Below are 23392 nucleotides of genomic sequence, written 5' to 3'. Positions count from 1 at the left end.
CCTACGTACCTGCCTTCCCTGGCTTATCTCATAAGCAGGTTTCTGTCACCAAGTGTTCCTACTGACAATCCTAATTCCCATCTGCTGATTTGCTCCTTGACATCTATTGTGGAAAAGGGTATCCACGGTATATACTTGTGTACCCTTCCTATACAAGTGAACGTGTGACACTGCATACTGTAACAAGCCACTACCATAATACTGCTTTAAAACCAAATTCTTCATGTGAGTGAATGAAGGCTGATGTTGTGATGCTAGTTTTCTGCTAGTCCTAACATTACAGATGATAAAATTACTGCCGTCACTTAAAATGAACTTTACAAGACTTCATAAACACATGACAAATAGCAGCAGACAGCTTAGCTAACCTGTTTCTAGCGGACTCAGCTTTTCATTGTGAGAAGGCTGCTGCTGAGAGGCATGTAATGATAAGAACGCGATTATAAGCTTAACTTGGATCATTGTCCATGTGGCAACTCAGGACAAACTTCCTACATAGAGGGAGCGAGAATGAACCGCTATGAAATGTGTCCTTCTTGGTTCAGTTTTGCAATGCTAATTGTTTTCCAGGTTAGTAGTAATTGCTACACAATATTATAACTTTATAATACACAGGAACGTGGGCTTTTGAGAGGACTTGAGAGTCAATTCAGTAACTGCAGTTCCTCAGCATTTAGCCACATACATGTAACTGTGCTTTCTATCACCTAGGTTCGTTACCGAGAGAGAGAAGTCCTGGTGTGGTGGTTTGTTGTTGTTGATTTTATTTTTTGTTTGTTCAAACACAAAGGACGATCTGTTAGACAGGACAGAAACAGGAATTGGCCAGCTGAAAATCTTTCCAAAACCATTTGGTGTGGTGTTATTCACCATGCCATACTCTCTCTCTCATGCTGTTCACCCACACCCTGAACAGAGAGACTCACAGAAAGCTGCCCTTCCCATATTTGTTGCTGTGTGTCCTCCAGTGCTTTACAGTGGGACACTTACAAAGCTCAGGGTATAATGACCAGGAAAGACGTGCTGCAAATCTCCTCTGCCTTCCACCCTATGGTGGGATACGTTCCCACCACCCAGATTGTTTTGTTTCTTCTGGCAAGGGCTCTAACCCAGCCCATGTCAGTATCTCCACAAGGACCCAGAAGGAACGACTTTTCCTGCAGTTCCCCAGCCTCTAACTGCAAGTGAATTAGGCAATTTCAAAGGAAGATTTGCTTCAGGGGTGATTTCTTTCAGTAAAACCTGCCATTACCTGGGAATAAAGACACAACCTTATTGACTGCCTCCAGGGCTTTAATAGCCAGGTACTATTTGTAAATCCAGTTGCAGGGATTATGCCTGTTTCTCTTGTAAAAATGTGTGCCCTATTAGTGACATACTTCAGTGATTTGTTCCTATGAGATGTTAACAACTTTTCTATTCCTTACTCCCCCCCAGCTCCATTGTTGTTTCAATTCCTCCCATCCATCTCCTACTCATTTCCACGACATGTTCTTCCCCAAAGAAGCACTTACCTTTTCTGCAAATGAGATCCTAACAACTTGTTAGGATCTCATTTAAACAAAAATAAAGCACCAGAATAAATATATATCCCTTAGTCAACAACTAGGAATATACTGATAGCATGGCAGCATTTTTTTTTTTATTCTCTACAGCTTCCCTTGGTCACCATAATTAGATCAATAACTTCCAGAGCATTTGCTAGCACTGTTCTGAATGACTCCGTGCACCTACTTGCCATTACATAGACACATTTTTATTGACTTATTAACTAGCAATGAAGTTATTAATCTGAACTCAAAGAACATTCACAGTTAAAGATCTCGGTAAGTCTCTACAATGCCTTTTCTTCTATTTTTATTTTCATATTTTTTACCATATTACTTCAGGTCATATTTAAATAGCAAAGTAGTATTATATTCACAAAACTATTTCATCAAAAGAGTGGTGTAATTAAAAATCTCCTTCCTCTGAATAGAGACATTCTCCCAACGAGATCTCATTCATTATTTTTTTAATTAGCTCTTCAGTAATCATATAACTCAATTAAAAATCTAGTGTAATAAATGACCTAGAATGACAAGGGAGATTTTAAAATCTACTCCAATAAGTAGTCCTTATTTCAGGAAAAAAAGTGTTTTTTTGTTTGCTTTTTTTTGTTTGTTTGTTTAATTTAATTAAAAGAGTACATTCTTGATTAACATAAAAGGTTTTCCCTCTGCTGCCTTCATACTTTACTATCCATTCACATCAAATACATATCTCCATAGAACTGATAGTCTTATTTTCCATCTTTCCACTCTATTCATGGGTTCTTTTGCTTCCATTAAGCATCAAGGTTGCAACCATACCATCATATGTCAGCTTCAGCTGTTGCCACAGGAGTAGAACCACAAACACATCTACTCCTCCTTTACTCTTTGTACAGCTATATTAAAACTGTGTAAGCAATCTATGCTCCATGAGACATCTCTACAACATTAATCCTTCAACAGAATGTTTGCTCTTTCAGATGACTTAGGAAAGATGACCCCAAGTGGCAAAAAAGGGCATAATCAGTATGCTATCAGTGCAAATTTTCCTAAATGGCTAGTATGCTGATACACCACCCCACCCTCCACCCCCGCTTGAATAGATTTCACCAGAATTTGAAAGAAAAGTGCATGTGAAATTTGTTACATCTTTTTCCTAGTAATGAAGAGCAACAGTTCATTAGAATAGTCTGAAGAGACCCAATGGGAAATGTGGGAGGAGCTCTCTCCCTGAACAGTTCCTGTATCTTCCATTGAGTCTGCATTTCACTCTGCCAGCTTCTCCAAGGATTTTCGGTTATAACATACCTTATCTTGTCCAGTTTTCAAGTGCCATTGGAAACACAGCCATAGTCAACAATCCTTCAGGTAGCAGCAAGTACTTATTTACCCTGTGCTTGATGGTGTTAAAATCTTCACAAAACCGTATTTCCTTCTCCTCTAGTCTCAGAAAACTCAGAAGTAGCTCAGTATCAAGAGATTTTCACAGAGAATGTTAGACTTACCAGACTTTCTTTCCTCAGTATGCCTCAAGCAGTATGCCTTGCTGTCCTTTTAACTCTTGGAGGAATGGACTGAGAACCTCTGAGAAGCAGCTAAGGTCTTCCAAGGAGCACTGGAAAATGTGTCAATACTGCACGCAACAAAAATTGTGCAGCGAAAGCTGTGTAAGTTGAAGTACAAGTATGTTTGGAACTACAATAACATGCTCTCTGTCCAGTGACAAGTTAAAAAAAAAAAAAGGCACAAATAGGAAGATACCAGCTGGAATGCAACTGCATTTGTAACAGGGGCTATTTTGGGCTTTACATGCTTTGAGTTCTACTGAGCTTGTCTCAAAAAAAAGCAAGTCCCCAAAAACTTTTCAGGGAACGACCTTCTACCCTAGAGGCAAGACAGGCACAAGAAGTTGCCAGAGGAACAGGCCCCATGTGAGAGGCTGCTCATCGGTGCTGTTTCTTTGAGATAGATCACTACCTTATATACAATGATGGGGAGAAAAACTTAAAGGGTGTACACAGGAACTACCCCGTCCATCAGACTCACCAATGCGAGTTGGTCCTGACCAGCAGCATCCCACTGGCACAGCACGCCCCAGCATCTCAAAGGAGGGGCAGGGAAGTTTACAGAATATATCCTAATCATTACGAAATTTTTGTGAAGAATAAAGCATTAACTTCAAGCAGCCTTTCCAAAATTCTTTACTTTGGACAACTATAAATACAACTATTCTGTCACAGTAAATCTGCTTTAACTTTTTATTATCTACCTAGCATTTGCGGGTTAAAAAAGAACAGAATGCCAACGTACAGATTTGACTTTGGCCCTTACTTCCTTATTATGTGTGGAAAAAAATTTGCTAATAGCTCATGGCTTTCCAGAGAAGTCCTGTTGCAATGTGTAAGATTGCACTGGGGTTTTAAGAAGCCTCTAGCACACATTTATTTTCTTTAACCATTGTTTCCCCAAAGCACTTCAGCTCACTGGCCCTTCTATAGACAGTTATCTTTCAATGTTGTACTAAGTCTGGCATATTAGCAGCTTCTGACACAGCTGTCCCGAGCTCTGTGGCTTTTGTGTCAACATATTCCTGCAGCTGCCACACCATAATAAAATAAATAAATAAAAGGCTGGTTTATTTTGGGGAGCATTTTGGGGATCATCTTCACACTACTTACATTGTCATGATTCACAAACTTTGAAAACAGTCAAATGTTTCTTAGCACCTGATTGCAATAAGCCATTCCATCTAAGAAAATAAAGGGCATATTTGGTTACATGGAAGAACATCTCTTTGGTTACGTGGAAGAACGTATGTAGTGTGGTTTTTCCAGAGCAGTGTTCTTCAAACTTTCTATAATCAAGGTTAAAAAAAATTGATTTGTGCCAAACCCAAGTTTTTTTCATGTAGAAAATTTGCTCTGTCATGTAGGTGGAGTTCCTTATTTCTGCCCATGTAAACCATTCTCAGCAGCCTCAGTTTTGTCCAGACAGCGCTGACTTCATTTTTCCAGTTCTGTTCTATTTTGGTGTGGCATCATGTGTGGACGCTGTGTTTCCCAGAATGGGATGGATGGGCAACAGGGATGGTGGTTCGTGGAAAAGCAGAGCGGGGAGTGGGGCTGGGCACTATGGCATAATAGCTCCTCTTACCCCTAAAAGATGGTATTAAATCTTTACAGTACAGACTTGACAAAGGTCACTGAGGGTGAGGTTTCTAACCAGAGTGAAAGAGTTTGTCATTGTTAGGTCGAGTTTGTTGAAGATACATTCCATATGCACAGGGGTGTCAGAGTTCCCCTTCTTTCGTATTCTGAAATGCCACTTCATCATTCTTATGCTGTTGCATTCCTCACAGAATTACTGAGGAAACGTCTTTAGTTTCCAAAGTCAAGCCCTACGGAATTTCAGCAGACATAGAACATATTATTTTTTATGTAAATTTTGAGTCTATCGTGTTTTTTAAACTATTCCCTTCAGACAGTCTGTAGAGTTCCAGGCTGTTTATAATCTGGCTCTGGTTTTGCATGCAGGGCGAGAAAATTATGCAGCACTTCAAAGATGACGGTGCAACAATGAAGAAACATTCTTTTAAGGTTTTAACATATAAGAAATTCCTTCTGCAGTAATCTAGCTTGGCTGTATTTTCTGTTTCAAGACAAAACCCATTTCATCTTGTGTATGAATGCACATGACAAGATGAGTTTCATCAGAACGCAAACACGTGGAAACCTTTACTGTACAATAATTCTAAAGTTTCAAGTTTAAGGCAATATATAATTGTATAATTATTTATTATAATAAACCTGACTGTAGCAGGAAGGAGGGGTGAGGGTGGCAGTCTGTTCCCCACTGAAGTCATGGAATAAGATGCCTATTAATTAATAATAAACTAATCTAAGGACAGCATAGGCAGACTGACCCATAACTGTTAAAGGATATCCTCAAAAAATCAAAAAGCAAGTATGCACACACAAGAGCAAATACACTTCCTGCAGCACTCTATTTTAAAGTCTTTACTTTGTATACTCACACTCATTCTGGACCAGGGGGCACGGATTAGAATCCTGACATGCAACTTCCACGTTGACAGCTTGAAGGAGACTGAAATTAGACAATGCACTGCTATCTGTTGGGTCTGCAGAAGGCTGTAATTCTATGGGGGAAAAAAGAAATCACTGAATTCTCTCTCCAGTGCTAAGCTATGGGATACTACACTTCTACATAGATTTAAGAAACACAAAGATCAAATCCCCAACTTTGCTAAAGTGTAATGACTCTTGTCAATTCCAGTTATGATTTCATTTAAAAAGTCTGTCAAGTAAGCATTATGGTGGCACTCCATGGAGAGAACCACACTGCTGCTTCATTTCTCACTAGTTAGCTTTCTCTTGTATACAGGACAGCTAGTGAAGTGGCAATGCCTCCAGACTTTTCTTTATAGTACAAGTCACCCTCAAATGATGCTGAACTAATTTTATACATGGGCTGTCTAGCCAGGTGTCTCTCCTCCACTGTGCATGCCTCTTTTGGGCAAGGAACATCCCTACAACATGAGTACTGGCCCGGATGGAGTTCACACTGCCAACTTTTCCCAGATTAACTACAAGGGTCAGAAGGCAGCTGGATTTTTCTTACAAAAAAAAGGAAAAAAACATTATGCAGTGATGCACGCTTTGCTCTGGGGATGGAAGATGACAAGGCTGACAATGGTCTGTTCACCTTGCAGATCATTCGTGTCTTGTGCTTTATGTGTACCATCAACTCCCAAACAAGCACAGTCTTTGTCAGGAAAGATCAATTTTTGCTAAGACAGGACAGTAGCCTGGACATTTAGCAAACCATTCAGAAACACTGGACTAAGGGTATTGAACATGCTCAAAGGATTGTAGATTGATTATCAAAAATTAGTTTGAACACGTTGCTCCATGATTTCAGTTGTACCATTACATAAACTGATGTTTTTCCTCTACATAAGGAAGAATTACTGTTCAAGCATACAAAGCAAGGATTTGGAAACAAACTGGGTAGCAGAGTCCAGAACTGTACACATAGGAGACCACACTGCCCTAAACGTTAGAGTACTGAATATCATTTATGACATAAAAGGTCATTTTTTTCCATCCAGCTCATCAGCCAAGTAGGAAGATTTTTAGACTGAATCCCTAGTTGAGAAACTTCCTTCCAAAGGCAGCTCTACCCTTTAAGAATGCTACACAACACACTTGTTGCATACATAATCTCAGTTAGAGAAGGAAAAAATAGTATTAACATTAGAAAGCACTGATTACAGGATAAGACCCTTAGTATCAGTTCATCTAAGTACATCTTGGTTTCACTCTTACACGACTGAGTTTCAAGTATCCTGACAGTAGTGATCAACCTATTTTTCCCCAAAGTACAAGGATTAGGAAGCACTCAAAATAATTACCACTTCAGTACTGCTGTTAATCTTATTCAGGCCTACACCCTTATAGTATCAGTAGCCTTGAGAGGAAAAGAAGTAGACAGTGGAGAAAAAGAAGAGAGATCAGAATCAGTGCAGATTTAAAACAGATTAATGCAGCTATAACCTGATTGATCTAAGAACAGATATTCAAGTATTGAGTTCATGTTTTTCTTAAGCCTACAACTGGATGGCATCATCTGGCTGATTCCAAGGGGAATTTCAGGCAGTACTACTGACTTCGTAAGTTGAACACAAGTCAATCAACTCATTAAGGAATTGGGTGTTTGTTTAACATGCGCTCAACCATATAGATACAAAATTCCTAATCACATGAAGAAACATAAAAAGCCTAGATGTATTTTGTCTTTAGATTTATTATTTCAGAGGCACTTAATGTCTTACATTGATATAGCGCCATTTCCCCCTCCAAAGCACTTTACAGTATTTACATACAGGAATGTTTCCCACCGCTGTTGAAATGCAGCCATCTGAATACTATTAGTACCATCTTCAAATCGCCAACAGTTTGGAACTGAAAATATTTATCAGTACTCTGCCTTACCGAGATCGATCAGAATTCCAATTTACAAACTTCCAACTTGTGCTATTAAAGAGACCTAAGAAATAAAATACAGTATCACAGTGCGATCCTGCAACGTAACTGGGACTTGATCATTTTCATTACGTTTTAATAATCATTCATTAGACCAAGTCTACCTCAAAATACTTTAAGGCCTTTTAGAAATACCATTCTAAGTCATTTCTTGTACTTTCTTTATAAGCCTCTTACAATCAAGCATGGATTTTTTTTCTTTCTCCCAGTATACTTAGAAAGACTAAATCCTGGCCCTAAGGAGACAGCAGCATCCTCCATGTCAATGAATTTCATGTCATCTACAAAGGCAAGCCTATTCCTCCTTGGTTACAGAACTGGACTTTGTTTTTTTAGTTAAATCTGAGTTTACACAAAATTCTGTTATTAACCAGTTGAACTGTAAAGACACAACATTGGTTGCTGGAGTTCTGTATAAAAGTATGCTGTGTGTGGTTTTGCTTGTGTTAGAAATATGTTACAGTATCTCAAGTCCATTACTCCACTGTCCTAGTCACAGGGACAATAACAACTTTCTCATTTTAAAGTGTTTTTGTTTTTTTCTTTATCTTTCTAAAAAGCTACTAAAACACCCCTTCCAATAAAAGAAGTTGCATTTGTGCTGACAACTTTCACAAAAAAAACCTGACATCCATATTTTCACAGTTACAATTAAAAAAAAAAGATTACAACCTCACATACTGCATGCTGCTACCTGCTACATTATAAATTAGGCTGATATGAGAACCTGAGTGCACAAAAAAATTAGTAAAATGCGATTATGTATTTGTTATCATGTGGACCAAGCACAAAAATTTATTCCGGCGTCTTATGCTCCTGAATATGCTACACTTTGATTTTCATTGATGCATTGTAAAATCAGTCTGCGATCACCAGATTCTTAAACTAGGTTAGCTGTTTGCATTTGAGTACTATGAAAGAATATTAGTAGTGATGGATATGGCCAAGAACTATGATAAAAGGAAAAATACTAACAGGTAGCAATCTTAACATGAAATAGAGTGAAATTGGGTAAAGTTAACAGACAGCAGTACATCCAAGTTCATATCATTTTTATAAAAAGATATCTTTTTAAATCTAAACCTGTGATAAAAGATGCACAGAGCAGATTTATTGCATATTTTATGCATGCCTTCATGTAGCGCATTCATATATTAAATCTTATGTGGAACAATAAAGAACTACTAGACCTTCACTGTACAACAGTTTTCTTGTTTGTTTGTTTTAAAGCCTAAACAGTAATTAAGTTCAAGTTATACCTTCCTATTCCTCAATGACAAAAATCACCCTGCTGCATTTATTTTTGTAGAAGTCACACGGCCACCACAGGAATCATTTGTACGGAGGGGAGAGGAAATAAGTTTACAGTAAACCGTTTAAAGAGTTTGGTTTCTTCAAGGGGATTTGGCAGCTGGAATAAGAAAACCAGCAGGGACAAGCGATTCGTGGACAACAGCAAGAATCAATGCTGAGTAATATCTATTAGAAATCAAGAAACCTCACAACAGAAATTAGAGAAAAATTTGAAGGACAAAACATTGTTTTAGGCTTCACAGACTGGAAAAGTAATTAAGAAGTACCCTTATCACTTATTTTCAAATTCAGATCTGAAGAGCAGCTAAAACTATTAGGAGATCTGATTTTTTTGAAGAGGGATAAAAGGAGGGACTCAGAAAAAGTAGCTGCTGTATCACAGGACTGAGCCCAGACAGGACAGACATCTGCCTGCCATTTTCAGGCTAACATTATTTTTCAGAGGAATGAAGATCTGAGTCCATTCTAACTCCTACCGACTTCAAGAGGATGATTGGTGCCACACTTGACTTGTGGGAGCTATTTGCTTCCTCAGAGCTGAAACTGGCACAAAGTTTTTTTGATACATCACTTATCTTTTCCCTTTCTTTTTTTGTAAGTCCTTTCCTCCCAACTCTTCATTGCCATAGTATTTCACTGACAGAAAAGGTGGGGCAGTGGGGAAGAAGAAAAGGGGTCTTGTTAAATTGGAAGAGAATGGTATTGGTGAGCAGCAAAGAACTATGGACGGACAAATGTGAAAAGAATCCCAAACCCAGCACAGAACAAGCTTAATTTTTCTTAGCAGAAGGAATTAGTTTCATCTTTTAGGTTCAGTTCATTCTTTATCAGCAAGGGCATATTGGCTATATCACAAGGCTTGGTCAAGGAAAAAGCTCTTTCATCAACCAAACAGGGCACAGATCTGAAGATGGGATAATGTCCTGCACAATGTTAGAACTCAGAAATATGCATAGAAGAGAGCAAAAAATCCAAGACTGCTTTGCAGGAACAAGAGAGGTAGCAACCCTAATTTTAACAGGGTTTTTCACTGAAGGGAAAGAAGGTCTACAAAAGTCAAATCAGCTGATTTCAAATGGTTTGCATCCCAGGATGAATCAGGTTACACTGATTTAAGCCCAATTTAATTTAGGCAGGTTTTTAAACCACAAGAATAAAGACATTCTTAGTACATATTAATAATTAAACCAACATATACACAATTAGCAATATCCTACATAATAGTAAACGCTTAACAGCTTGTTTTAGGTTACCCTCGTTAATTTGTTTAAAAACAAGCTGCGTAGTTTATTTGTACAATGTCTGCCATTCTATGTGTTTCCAGTAATCAGTCTCTGTAGCAGCTCAGTTTATGAATTTTAAGATCCAAATTCAACTGTGTCTTCAGTTATCTTCTTGAACTCATAATTCCCTCTGCCATCCATGTGCAAGTAAAACTGAAATAAAAAAATACATTATCAACCCCTTAACATTTTCCAGCTCAAAAATGTAATTTACTTATGCATTTATAAAGCAGTTTACTCATCCCTGTGTATTAATTCAGTATTACTCCACAGTCATTTTATGTAAAAAGTGATCAGTAATATCTTAATTTGGAAGAAAAGATGTCCATGTATTAAAGATGGACTTATGCTTAGGTATATTGGCTATCTTTTGAAAGCAAAATCTCCGTGCTCTTTACTGGATTCTGGTTAAAGTTCATTTGTTGTTTGTTTGTTTTCAGGCTAAGAAGTCTAAGACTGTATTTCATGACCCTATTATATTTTTCAAGCTACTTTTACACTTACAGATTTTTGGTTATTTCACCTTTCATAAATTGTAAGTGTAAGAATATTTCAAATATTGCAACTGGATTATGAAAGAATTAATAAATTTTAATAAAACAGAATGCGATCTATTAGGAAGCAAAATATGAACACCCTGAATTTAGCAGAAAAAGTCAAACAACAAAACCTTAACCAACTACAGATATCTTCAGCAAAACAAAAGACTACATACATCATGGTGTTTCCAGAGTGACTTTCTGTGGGAGACAGTGAAGAGAGTGATGCCAACCTACATGACGAAGGAAGCACACACAATAAAACCATTAATTTCATTTTTCTAACGTGTTAAGTTGTATTTATTTTTCAGCTTGTTAACAGCTGAACAGATTAAATTCATAAATACAAACTTCCAGACTACTGGAAGTTTTTATTTACTGTGACATAAAAAGAAAGGGCTCACCTTTCGACAATGGCTGTAAATGTAGCCTTCTACGTCAACACTAACAGCACTTGTGCATTCATCCAGAATTGCAAACTGGGGCTTATGATAAAATAACCTTGCCATCTGAAATGCAAATCAAAACCATTATGTAGATACAGGACCAGAACCAGTACTGCAATGTGACAAGTTAAACTAAAAATCCGTGTCCAAAATTTGCCTGTTGCAATGCAATAGAATTTCCTTTAATTTGGCACTTACTGAAGCTTGGAAATTTGAGTACTGTATATTATCCTTATTATCCTTTTTTTATAAAAAAAATTTAGAACTTTTGTTTATATAAAAAAAATGTAAGGAGTCATAGAAGTTCAATGTTTCCTATTAAATTTGGAGCAGAAGTAAGCCTTACTTTAGCTAGTTTTCTCAGTATTCAGGTACTCCACATTTTGATGTTTTCTTCTTTCAATAAAATATTATTATTTATTAAAAAACTCTTAAAATTCAGACTGCATTTTCAACTTATATACCATATCTGTTAAGTGTTTATGCTTTTGTGACATACGGCCATTCTCTGTTTTTCTCCCCCGCTGAGTACATCCATCCAGTCCTGAACACTATCCCAGCCTCCTTCACGTTCCAAGATCTGACCAAGCTGGACATTATCCAAGTACTCTTTCAGCACCTTTATCAAACAGTAATAACAAAGCTTAAATGAACTCGTTAAAAAAAAGTGACTGAAAAAAAGGTTATAAAGTGTTACACTACTGTGCAGGTGTACAATCAACCACAACAAGCATTAGAAACATACTACATGCGGTGTTTTTAATAGCGACTTCAGTATTTTTTTAATCTGAAGCATAACAATTTGTCTCACTTAAGATGAGTAAATGAACTGCTCATTATTACCTGGTCAGAAATCCCTTTCTTTCGTTGATCTTCTAATGTATCTGGATATATAACTTGATCTCTGAGGGTTCCAAGAGTCATATATGGTCTCTTGAGACAAAGTTACAAACAAAAAGATATGTCAAATGTTTATAAGCACAGTCAAAGAAGGAAGAACAAACTCTTGTCAATTACAGTACTTTGCCTCACCTGGGGAACATAGAACAACTTTCCTCTTACAGGTTTTGTTAAACGTCCACCAAACAAAGGCCACAACTGCAACAAGAAAAAAGGTTTAAACTTGAGAAAAAAAGTTCAATTGCAACAGTGCTTTAGACTTTTCCCTGTTTATCTGAAAGTTTCCTTACCTCACCAAGAACACGAAACAGTGAGCTCTTCCCACACCCATTCGGCCCACAAATCAGAACATTTGCACCAGATCGAACCTAAAAATGCAACGCCAACACATTAAAACAGTAGTTAGAAAGTACTGCTGTACACAGTAGTTATTGACATTAATGTGTGATTTCCAACACTATTTTTTCTCCCCAACTAGTTTAGCACCAACTGCAGCTGGAAGAAAACATGCTTCTAACAAGCATTTTTGTGAAAATAGCTTTTTGGTTTTTAAAATATCTTGCTGAATTTTGTTTAAATATTAAGAATGCCATATCAATACAGCTTTTCACATTTTTTGTTTGTTTTCTTTTTAACTCAGACCACCTCTGAAATTATCATTTTCACTTTAAAGCATTATATGAAGTGTAATCTATGTTTCTATGTTTAAAAACTTACCTCAAAATTCAGGTCTTGAATCAAAACATCTCCATTAGGTGTCACCAATGGAACGTGATCAAATCTATTTGTATTGGGGTGTTAAAAAAAAAATATCAAAATAAGAGCAGCTGCCTAAAAGCAGCTAGCACTGCATGCTTACTCAAAGACTTCAGGATTAGGGCAAGACTTCACCAGTATTTCATTGTCCCACTGAATGAACAGTATTTCATTCAGTCCCACATTCATTCACTGTCCCACTTTCCTACTATCAATAGCTAAGGAAATTAAGGTACCATTTTTCAAGAGTGTTTAATGAACCTCTTGAAACTTTTTTTTCCTTCATATATTTGTTTTCTCTATCCTTCTAAATCTTTGGCCTCCAAAATATCCTATGGATATAAATGTACATTTATGGATGCACTTGATTTTAAACCTGGTAGTATATTCCTTTAGTTCTAGGACACAGAATGAATGTCTTGTCTGCTGGCTTGTCTTTTTTTTAAATAGGTCTATCACCTCTTCTTCTCTTGCCTGCCCTGCCCCCTTTCCCCTCTGCTCCACTATCTGCTTTGCACATTGACCAGATTGAGGCTATTTAATCTCTTGATTTGCCTTACTTTATACTTCGGTTTTAGTAGTACTACTACGTCAATACTATGCTTTTCAGGATGAAAAAAAGTATATTAAGAGCTATATTAACCTTGGTAGAAGAAAAGACTAAAAAGTCAGATGTTATGTTAAAAATACTGAAGTCATGGTAACTTTGTAAACATACTTGATAAGGTTATCAGTGTTGATAATTTCTCCAGATCCAGGTATCAAAGGCAAAGTTGGCTTTTTATCTGCATCTTAATTTAAGAAAAAAAAGTATTAGAAATTGGAGCACTACAAAGAGGCGCAAGCATTGCATAGTATACATCCCATTTACCTTTTTTCTTGCGATACCATAGTACGCTGGTATTTGCCACTGTTCAAGTCCTTCAGAACCTGCATTAATTCCGTAATTCGAGCTGTGAAACTAATGAAAATAAACAACAGTCCTTAGAAGTTTTGGAAATAAGCTCTAATGAATACTCTACTAGGATGCCAAAATGACAAAGTTCTCCAACCCACAGAAAAAGAAGAGTTTACATTTTAGAGTTGCACTGAGGTTCTCCAACACTCACAATATTTGGGAGAACCTTTTCCTGTTTCAGCCAAGCATTTGATACTTTAGTGAATGACTTTTCTTAACATAAAGCCCCCAAATATTTTTGCAAACTAAGTAACACACAATTGATTTACATGTACTTGCCAATGTCTTTTCAAATAACCATTCAAACTGTATGCTGCTACTCTCCAGATACAAAATTATTAGTGGAGATAATTAGCATATCTTCAAATACAATTTTTTTGTATAAGATGTTTTAGATTTCTAGATTTACTGCTCTGAACAAAGCACATGGCTCATTTTATTTTAATTCTACAGTTATCAGTTTCTTAAAATGAGGTGAGAAACAGCCAAAAGACAACTTTAAGAAAGATTATTTCATGCAACTACTATTAGGCTTACCCAGCCAATCTCGTCATTTCACGACCTGCTAGGACTATTCTGCCCAAAGCTTGAGACATTCTCAGTAACATTCTTCCACTTTGGTAGTAATCCTAGAGTAAAATAAAGTCTCTGTAGGTGAACTAACAAACTATACATTTGAGAAATTGTTTTAATTCGGTTCTGCTTACCTCCAGAAGTTCTGCATGGGTACTGTTCTGATGACGAGGATCAGCCAGGTTCAAAAACGGACGACTAACAACCAGGTAACCAACCACAGTGGCAAGGTCTGTAGTTTTTAAGGATGAATATTAAACAATATATTAATAGCTTCTATTAAACAATATATTAATAGCTTCTGTTAAAAAAATAATTCTCCTGTAAAAAGTTTACCACCTAGTTATTTATTACAGTCCATCAGCACTGGACAAACACTTACATTTGGCAATGATAGTATCAATGAAACCCATAGAGAACCGGAACAGGATGAAGTTATGTAAATGTTCCACCTGGCAAGTAACAGAAACAAAAATGTCAGTATTTGTTTTACTATTTTTTATTATTTTATAGAAATTTGATTACAAGTATAGCTACTTCCCAGTACGTCATGAATACCCCAACAATGCCTATGGCCTAACTGTGACAAGCTCTACATATGTCCCTGCTGGCAAAGATCTACATTCTAGATCAAGACGATCTATACCTGAAACAAAGCAGTGAGAAAACATTAATTGTGGTTGGTGGAAAAGAATTAAGCAGCAAGAGAAAGTCCATTCTGTCAGAAAACTACATTCTGCTTATAGCCTACAAATCTATTTTTAAATTTGATGACTGTAGCAGCACAAACACCAAGCCACCTCCATTTAATATACACACCATGACCAGGGGAAGGGCTTGAAATAAGAGTCCAAAATTAATCAACACATACAACAGAAGAAGAAAGAAAGCATAAAGTTGTGCAGCAAGAACAGACGGAAGAGGAAAAGTGGACAAAGTATGGAAATATGGCAAAACAAGGAGCAGAAACAATTAAGGGAAAGATGGTAGAAGAACAAATAAACAAGAGGGTCCTTAAGTTCTGAACACACTCTAAATGCATGAGAAGAGGAATCAAAGGCAAGATAGACCCACACACACAGAACGGCAAGACAAGACTGAGGAATATTTTAATTTTTAATGCGCTGAACAGACAAAAATCAGTGTTAAAAATTAAAACTACAATTGAATTGGAAAATAAGACTTAATCAGGAGAATTATGAGTAGGGTTTTAAAAACTATTTTTGCTGACACACACACTTTGGACATTTCCAATTTTCAACTTCTCCTTTATGTTCTCCACTTTCATTCCACTACATTTTTGTGTATTCAACAGTTACTCTGAATAGAAGAAATGCAAGTCTTTCAATACAGTTATTATTCAAACTCTTACAGAAATGAGTATATGACAACTTTTCAAGAACTCATATACTACAGGTTTCCAAGATATTATCCATTTCTGTATTACACAGTATCACCTTTCTTCTGACATGAACCTTAAAGACTACTTACGCAGTACATTTATAGCGTTATAATTATTGTAGTTGAAATCACAGTACCAACTTGTACACAAAAATTCATTGAAGCAAAGTTGGCAATAATTGAAGTGATTTTAAGATTGCGAGTATGTAATCAGCTGTTTCAATAAACTCAACTCAGACTTAGATAAACCTTTCTCTAGTCTTTATCCTTTCACAAATTCTGACAATATATAAAGGGAGAAAGAATTGAGAGAAAGTCAATGAAAAAAATGGTAAATTAAACTTTGGCTCACCATGATAAAATTACGCAAAGTTTTGCTTAAAATGTTTTAAAAGATTAAAAAAAAGAGTCTTACCAGTTTACGGAAAGTTCTGTGAATAGTCTGTTTTTCTCTCAAGTTTCCATTATAGAAAGCAATTTCTTCACTTTAAAGAAAGACACAAAGAATGAAACTTATTGTAATGGCAGTCTGAAAGAGTCAACTATAAAACACAAACAGCTGTTTTTACCTGAAATAAGAGTTTGTATCTTCTCACAATAGAACATAAGTTTATTGTACTACAGCTACAGTTTTTCTTTCAAATTAGAAATGTAATGAAAATAGGAATTATTTAATAATAATCTGCATAAAGATGTAAACACTTTTGCTCAGAACTGATTGTGTCAGACTTTCAGACTATATTTTAATGTTTATAAGTGACCAAGTAATTTTGTGGCATATCTTGGTAACCAAGTAAATTTATACCTGTTTGTAATAAGCCGTGAGTTGACGTATCTGTACTCCCCTTCATATTTTTGTTCGATGATAGTCATCTTGCCAATTGGTCTCCTTAAACGAGTAAGGAAAAACCCTGAAACAATCAAGTATGCCATCATGCTAGCTGGACCCTGTAAATATGAAAAGAGAATAAAAACTTACCATCTACTGCTTTCAAGTGCAACATCTGTACCCAAAATGCACAGGAAAGCTTTAATTCCTTGATACTTTCCTCCCATGTGTCTGCATTACCAACCTCTTACAATTCCCAACATGCTCCTTCTCTTTTGTGCTGTAGATAATGCTTTCTTCCTCCTAATTCCCTGTCCCCCAAATACCCTCCCCATCCCAGTCTTCTACTCAAGTTTTTATCATCACCCAGTGCAACCTCCATCTCCTGCTTTCCCTGCTAATTTCACTAATAATTTCCTGGTCCTTTCTCATTTCCACTCCTTCCATTTCTACCCACTTCTTGTTCTCTGTTTTTACTACATTGCCACAGCAGTTGCTCATTCAATCCCCTATTCCTTTCTTTGATTTATACATCTCTAAAACATTTCCTGCTTCTCTTGAGCAGTCCTGGTAGGGGTCTCTTCTGGAACCTATGATTCAGGACACAAGGGCTCCCAAACAGCAAAATAAGTCTCTTAAGCCATAACACACTTGAACATTACTGAGTGTGGCATGGTATAAAGCCAAATATATACACTGAATTTGATGTAAACTGTCTGTGAAACTACCTATTATGAAAAGCAATGCAAAGACTTGTAAGACTGGAAAATTACCTAGGTTCAGCTAAGCCTTACTGCAATCCACTACTATGAAATCTACATCACGTGCCCAAGAGCTGCTACTTGTTGAAACCTTAAAAAAACGCATTATCAGAAATGTTAAGGTAAACAATTTTTGTAATGATTTGACTCATTAAAGGGAAAAAGATGACCTCCTAGTGATACAGGATTCAGTAACATTAGATTTTATTATTACTTAAAATTGTTGTTTTAATTCAAGCTTTAGAACTTCAGTAACCTTGTAACACCAGGGAAAAAACAATCTATTATTGCTTTTTGGCATCCTGTACATTTACCAATGAAACAAAGTATGCTGGTTGTCAAAAATGCAGACTAGAATCCAAAGATAACAGATGTATTCCTCCCCCCATACACACATGAAAATTATTTTTTCTTATCTATTTAAAAGAAATGGTTGCAGTTGTAGAAATGCTAGCTGATAGCTTAATGATGTTGGCTGCAAGTCTGTGACTGCAGTCCTAACAGCAACTGGTATTTTGATTTTACAATTAAGTTTTGTGGATCACGTGCAATTTTTAAAATATCCTCATCTTAATATCCTTTCCCTACCTAAAATTATTTAGGTACAACATATAAACTCAATTTAACAGATTACAGTAGTAAATTACAGGATTTTATAGAAATTTTAATACATGGAATATGTAAGATACATGAATGGAGCAAGCAAGGAAAGAAGAAACAGAGCTCCTGCCCAAGAGCATGACTCTTACAACTCTTCTCATGTTGGAAAAGATTCCTAGCAAATTAAACATTGAATAGTTTGCCATTTAAGAAACATTTTTAACAGTACAAGGTCTCTACTTGCTATCCTATTGCTGCTTCTTATGTTCCATCAGCAAGTGTATTAAGCTCGATGCAAGGAACAGCTCCCCTTTACAGAGGTTGCAAAGAAACAGAAAACTTATTTTCTCCCTTTAATTAAAGTCATGCAAGATATAAGCGGTCAGGAAGAGTACTATACTAAAGGGATTCCCAAGTAGCTGCTAGAAGAAATTGAAGAACTTTCTTGGGTTTTATGATAGTTGACTGCCCACAAATTGTTTTTACCTTGCGTGCCTCACGATAGAAAGCACTAAAGCATTCAAAACACTAAGCATAAATGAGTATTTTAGTACATCCTTTCAAATAATAGATCAATCTATAATTAACGTCTAATGTTCTCCTCAGACTCCAAACAGGTACAATGCTATAACCAAAGGGAAAACTTAAAATGCTGAGAACTCTCAAGTTACCTGAGCTCCTATTGCACTTGTGAGCTTGAAGATATACAAAACTATATCCAAAAAGGGCTGTAACAGAAGCACAGAAAAAAAAAGCATTAGAACACCAATGTAATATGAATATAAAATGGTGCAGAAACTATTACCTCCCCAAGAACAGCTATAGCTCTGCATTAACAGCACAATACTGCAGTTAAACCTATCACACAAAGTTAAATAAAAGGAATTTCAACATATTTTCCAGACCACATTCATTCAAGAATTGAACATCATAGAATAGTTTGGGTTGGAAGGGACCTTAAAGATTACCTAGTTCCAATTCCCCCGGCAGTGGGGAAAGATACCTTCCACTAGATCAGGTTGCCCAAAGCCCCATCCAATTTGGCCTTGAACACTTCCAGGAATGGGGACATCAGACAAAAGACATACTATATAAAAAAGTAGTTTGCTATTTTAAGTCTGTAATAACTTCCTCTCTGCTACCCAACTACATAAAGTCGGACTACATCCTCCCCTTAACACAGATGATTGTGAGAAATAGAGTGGAAAAATAATGCCATATAGTTGGTTATGTACCTGATAGAAGCAATATTACAATTTGAAGGCAAAGTATTCTCTGTCAAATCTAGAGCAGCTGATCTACAGATTTTGGAGCCAGAAGTTTCTGAAAACATTAACTTGTATTTTACTTTATACTTTACTTGTACAAACAATGTAGCATGAAACAATACTGTTGAAATTTTTAGAATAATTTTATTTCGTTATCTCAAAAAACACAGGTTTACATGTGAAACACTGGGAAATGCTTGTTCAACCATACCTCTCCAGCCAAAATAATATTTGCATTTAATGAAAAATTAGCAATTGTTTTTTCTTCAGATATCTAACTAGCTGAGAAAGTATACTCATCCCTGTTTAACTGCAAAAGAATGCATTAAGTTCCTTAAAACAAAATCTATGAAAAATTATTACGATCAACAACAGTGCTTTAGCAGAGATCACAGAAACTGCAGAGAAAAAGAAAAATTACAATATATTACCTTAAACAGTTTTTTTTTTTTCAGCACTATACCCCAGGCAAATACACACTTAAACGCAAGCAATAGTTTTGAGCTCTGACATAAGGTTACAAGCATCCACAGCTATTACTCAAGGTCCTCTCTGAAAAGACTTACCTTACTAAGGTTTGAGTACAGGTCCACTACACTGTTACAGAATTTTTCTACATCCTGTGTAAGGAGTTGATCTGGATTAGCTATTCTGTTGTCCAGATTTCCCATTTTGTAGTATGTATAAGCTCTGAAACAAAACAATAGTTAGTTAAGAGGTAGGGAAAAAAAATCAGTACCTTGGGATCTCAAATATTTGGAAACCTCTTACACCATACAATAAGGGGGAAAGCAGTGCAGACATTTAATGACTGTATGGAGTCAACATAGCTCATGCTTCTGTGTGAAGAGATCCACATTAAATCCTACAGAACTGTTTAGGCTCCCGGATGTTGTCTTGGTTGAAGCTCAGCTCCAGACTACTCTATGCACTGGTGTTGCATTTAGAGTTAGAAAATCTTCATGAACCCTGCATCAGCAGCATACCTGACAACCTAAACTCAGTGCTGAAGAATATAAGAAGCTACTGCATGCAGTTCATGCACCCAATCCAGTTTGCAGGATTATTACCACTAAATAAACTCCCCAAGTCCCTCGGTTACTTTCACCTACTAACAGAAGCAGTATGGTACGTACTTTTTGTGTCCCATTGACAAATGCAGACTCTGCTGTGTTTGTACCTGGTACCATATAAAACCTAGATAAACCACTTTTCCTTAATTGTAATCAAAAGCCTCTTCTAAACAATATAGCTACTAAGCACCATGCTACCTTCTTACTATGGGCTTAAAATGATTTGTTTTGATTTTGATCAATTTAGTTAATATCTAATGGTTTAAGAACCAGGTGTTACTTACTTAAGATATTCCTCATAGAGGTATCTGGTGAGTCTTACTCGGAAGCAGAGTTTCAATTCATTTAGACCATATTTCAAGAAGTTATTCACTAAGGAAATCTATAAAGAGATAGTATTTCAATATTTAGGCAGGAAGACTTAATTTAGCTCGATCAGTTTGCAGCATAGATTATGCAAACACTCTGAAGCAGGTAAATTGTCCCCTTAGAGTCAACAATACTGTTAACACCAACCATACAGTGTCTGCAGGACCACTGATTTGTACCTACATTTTTGACAACTCCAGTTCTCAGTGGGATTCACCACATCAAAAGACCTAATATAAACCAACGTTCAGTTAACATATCTTTAGCTTGGATAAAGATATAATAAACATATCTTGATCATTTAACAATCATTTAACTACTGTAAAACGGTCAATTCATTTTAAAATCTATTGTAAAGCAGGTACATTATCTATTCAGTAGTAACAATTACTTTTATGTGGTGGGGGTTAGATGTCGACGTGCTGAAGGAAAGATAGTGAGGAAAAAATTAGAAAAAGCTGTAAGAAATTTAAAACTTGAAGACTAAAGAAATCATCTTCAATGGTATCAAAAGCATCCTAAAACTACGTTGCTGAAACATCATCCAATCCACAGAATGTTATTACGCAGAAAAAGTTATGTCAGAAATATTGCGTCAGAAAATGAAATCTGTTTAATACAGATCTTCATGTAAAACAATTTCCCATTGATTCTGAGACACTCATTTTAGATCTTGTCCTCAAATTCTTAACTAACATTTAAAATATTTTCTACTAAAAGAATGACACAAGAAAAACACTTACAGCAGGCATTGCGGCAATGAAGTTGAACAAGTATTTCTTGAAATCTTTTCTGCTACGACCAATGATAGCACTGCAAACAACCATAAGCTAAGCGTTATTTACAAAAGAAACTATAAACTAGTACTCCTTCAGTGAACAAATTCTCAGTGGACCACATAGCAGAGGAAAAAAAACATGGTGAAGACATCTAGTAGGATCAAGTATGACAAACTTTTGTAAGTTAAGTGGTAACTGACCCACTGTAAGCAACTACCAGCCTTCTGTTCCTGCAGTAACTGCTTCCATTACGGGCTCAGAGATACTGGGTCACAGAATACCAGTTCCTTTCCTTCTTTGATCTGGTCAGGCTGGGGTGCTGCTGTAGCACTCATTTTTTGCAAGTTTAATAAATGTATAAAATTGAAGAAGGATGACAAAAACCCAGTAAACATATGCAAGAGAAGGCAAAAAAAAAGGAAAATAGAGTAATAAGGAGCAGAGCGTATGAATTGCTGCATAATAACCAGTTGTCAAATCCCTTTAACTGGACAGGAGATATAATACACAGATAAACAACAACTACCTGTGACTAATTAGAAGAAAGAGGATTTTTTTTAGCCTTATCTGCAAAGCATTCCCAAAGAAATGCAGCTGCGTGTTCATTTTCTTGTAAATTTTCAAGCTAAAATTAAAACACTAACACTTGAAAAAATAAATTCAGAGATATTTTTTCTTCTATAAAAACAAAAAAAAGTAAGAAGCAAAACGGTAGAGGGAAGAAGGCAGGGACAGGCACACAGACGAGCATCACAGAAGAGAATCAATATCCATTCTACAAAGCTCTAAAAGTCTCTCCTGTAATACAATGTCATTTTGAACTTTAAAACTATGTAGTTCAAAAGGTCCAAAATTCTGTTTCAGATCTATAATGACCTGTATATTGACCTCACTGAAAATTTACTATACCACTATTCTAAAGTACTCTCTAGTCAGTGTACACAAAGTGACGAAAAGACTGAAAAATCATTTACTAAGAGGTAAATTTGGCTTAAAAAAATAAATTATTATTCTGCTATTGGGCACTTTCAAAAATGAATTATTTTTTTCCTTTTCAAAAAATATAGAATTCTCTCCCCTTAAAATCATGACTATACCTGTTTCCAACTGCTTATAAAAGCAATAAGAAAGGAATAAAGTGTCTGAATCAGGCTACGCTCCCTGTCATACATGAGAAAAAATATTTTAAAAAAGTTTATGGATACCTTTCAATGACCGTTCCATTTTGAATCATCCAAATATCACAATATGTGCGGACTACCAGCATCACAGCAATAAGCAGCAAATAACCTGTCTAGTACAAAAATAGAAGCATAACAGTTAAACAATGGATAAGAGTTACCACGTTTTTTCTTAGCTGTCCATCAAATCTCTTGCTAGTACTAATCCCTCATGAACTTTGACTTTCCAAACCCCATCCTTGCATGCCTAATATCTCCATGCTCTCAGTAGCCCATCCCTGCTTCCACATTCTTTGTGCTTTTCCTTTTCGTATGTGAGCTGTCAGAGCTCTCCCTTTTCATCCAGGTTGGATTTTTTTTTTTTTTTTTTTTTAAAAAAAGCAAACTTAAGTGTTCTGGAAACCATGACTAGGATGCTGAGACAAACAGTCATATCATGCTAAATTCTAGTTTGCATAGCTTTCCTGAAATGCTGTTAACAGACTTTCTTTGCAGGGACAATTTGACTTCGTGGTCAGATGGCCTACACATAAGTTACAAAAGCAAAGTTATGGACGAACAGCACACTATTTACAGATGTGAAGCACTTACAGGGAGAAGTGGACTACCTTGCATTGAATCAAGCAAAACCTGGATGCTCTTTTAAAACATATGCTACAGGCAGTAGTTACTCGCTGACGGCCGATGGCTTACTTCGCAATTAAAACCAGAATAGAACTTTTTAAGTGATCTAACAACCAAACATGAATGTAGATTTTTGTATGTATA

The 23392-nt window shown here is 36.2% G+C and overlaps 1 protein-coding gene across 1 annotated transcript in view; it reads right to left on the bottom strand.

The window, feature by feature from the left end:
- Window positions 1-7335: 7335 nt before the first annotated feature.
- The window catches only part of ABCD3 (ATP binding cassette subfamily D member 3), a 30902-nt gene continuing 14845 nt past the window's right edge, over window positions 7336-23392 (bottom strand). Inside the window, exons 4-23 of the mRNA XM_035537183.2 lie at window positions 22649-22737; window positions 21408-21477; window positions 20580-20677; window positions 19789-19912; window positions 18626-18682; window positions 16570-16712; window positions 16180-16249; window positions 14746-14815; window positions 14498-14595; window positions 14328-14419; window positions 13708-13793; window positions 13551-13626; window positions 12794-12857; window positions 12367-12444; window positions 12209-12274; window positions 12020-12109; window positions 11676-11795; window positions 11135-11239; window positions 10907-10963; window positions 7336-10344 (exon numbers count right to left, since the gene is read on the bottom strand). Of these exons, the coding sequence (XP_035393076.1) occupies window positions 10267-10344; window positions 10907-10963; window positions 11135-11239; window positions 11676-11795; window positions 12020-12109; window positions 12209-12274; window positions 12367-12444; window positions 12794-12857; window positions 13551-13626; window positions 13708-13793; window positions 14328-14419; window positions 14498-14595; window positions 14746-14815; window positions 16180-16249; window positions 16570-16712; window positions 18626-18682; window positions 19789-19912; window positions 20580-20677; window positions 21408-21477; window positions 22649-22737 (1731 nt within the window). The 3' untranslated portion in view covers window positions 7336-10266. The remainder of the gene's footprint in view (window positions 10345-10906; window positions 10964-11134; window positions 11240-11675; window positions 11796-12019; window positions 12110-12208; window positions 12275-12366; window positions 12445-12793; window positions 12858-13550; window positions 13627-13707; window positions 13794-14327; window positions 14420-14497; window positions 14596-14745; window positions 14816-16179; window positions 16250-16569; window positions 16713-18625; window positions 18683-19788; window positions 19913-20579; window positions 20678-21407; window positions 21478-22648; window positions 22738-23392) is intronic.

Source organism: Cygnus atratus, chromosome 8 (genome assembly GCF_013377495.2).
Source record: "Cygnus atratus isolate AKBS03 ecotype Queensland, Australia chromosome 8, CAtr_DNAZoo_HiC_assembly, whole genome shotgun sequence".
NCBI lineage: Eukaryota > Metazoa > Chordata > Aves > Anseriformes > Anatidae > Cygnus > Cygnus atratus.
The sequence above is the reverse complement of the archived record's forward strand: the minus strand, read 5'-3'. Positions and strand labels throughout refer to the sequence as shown.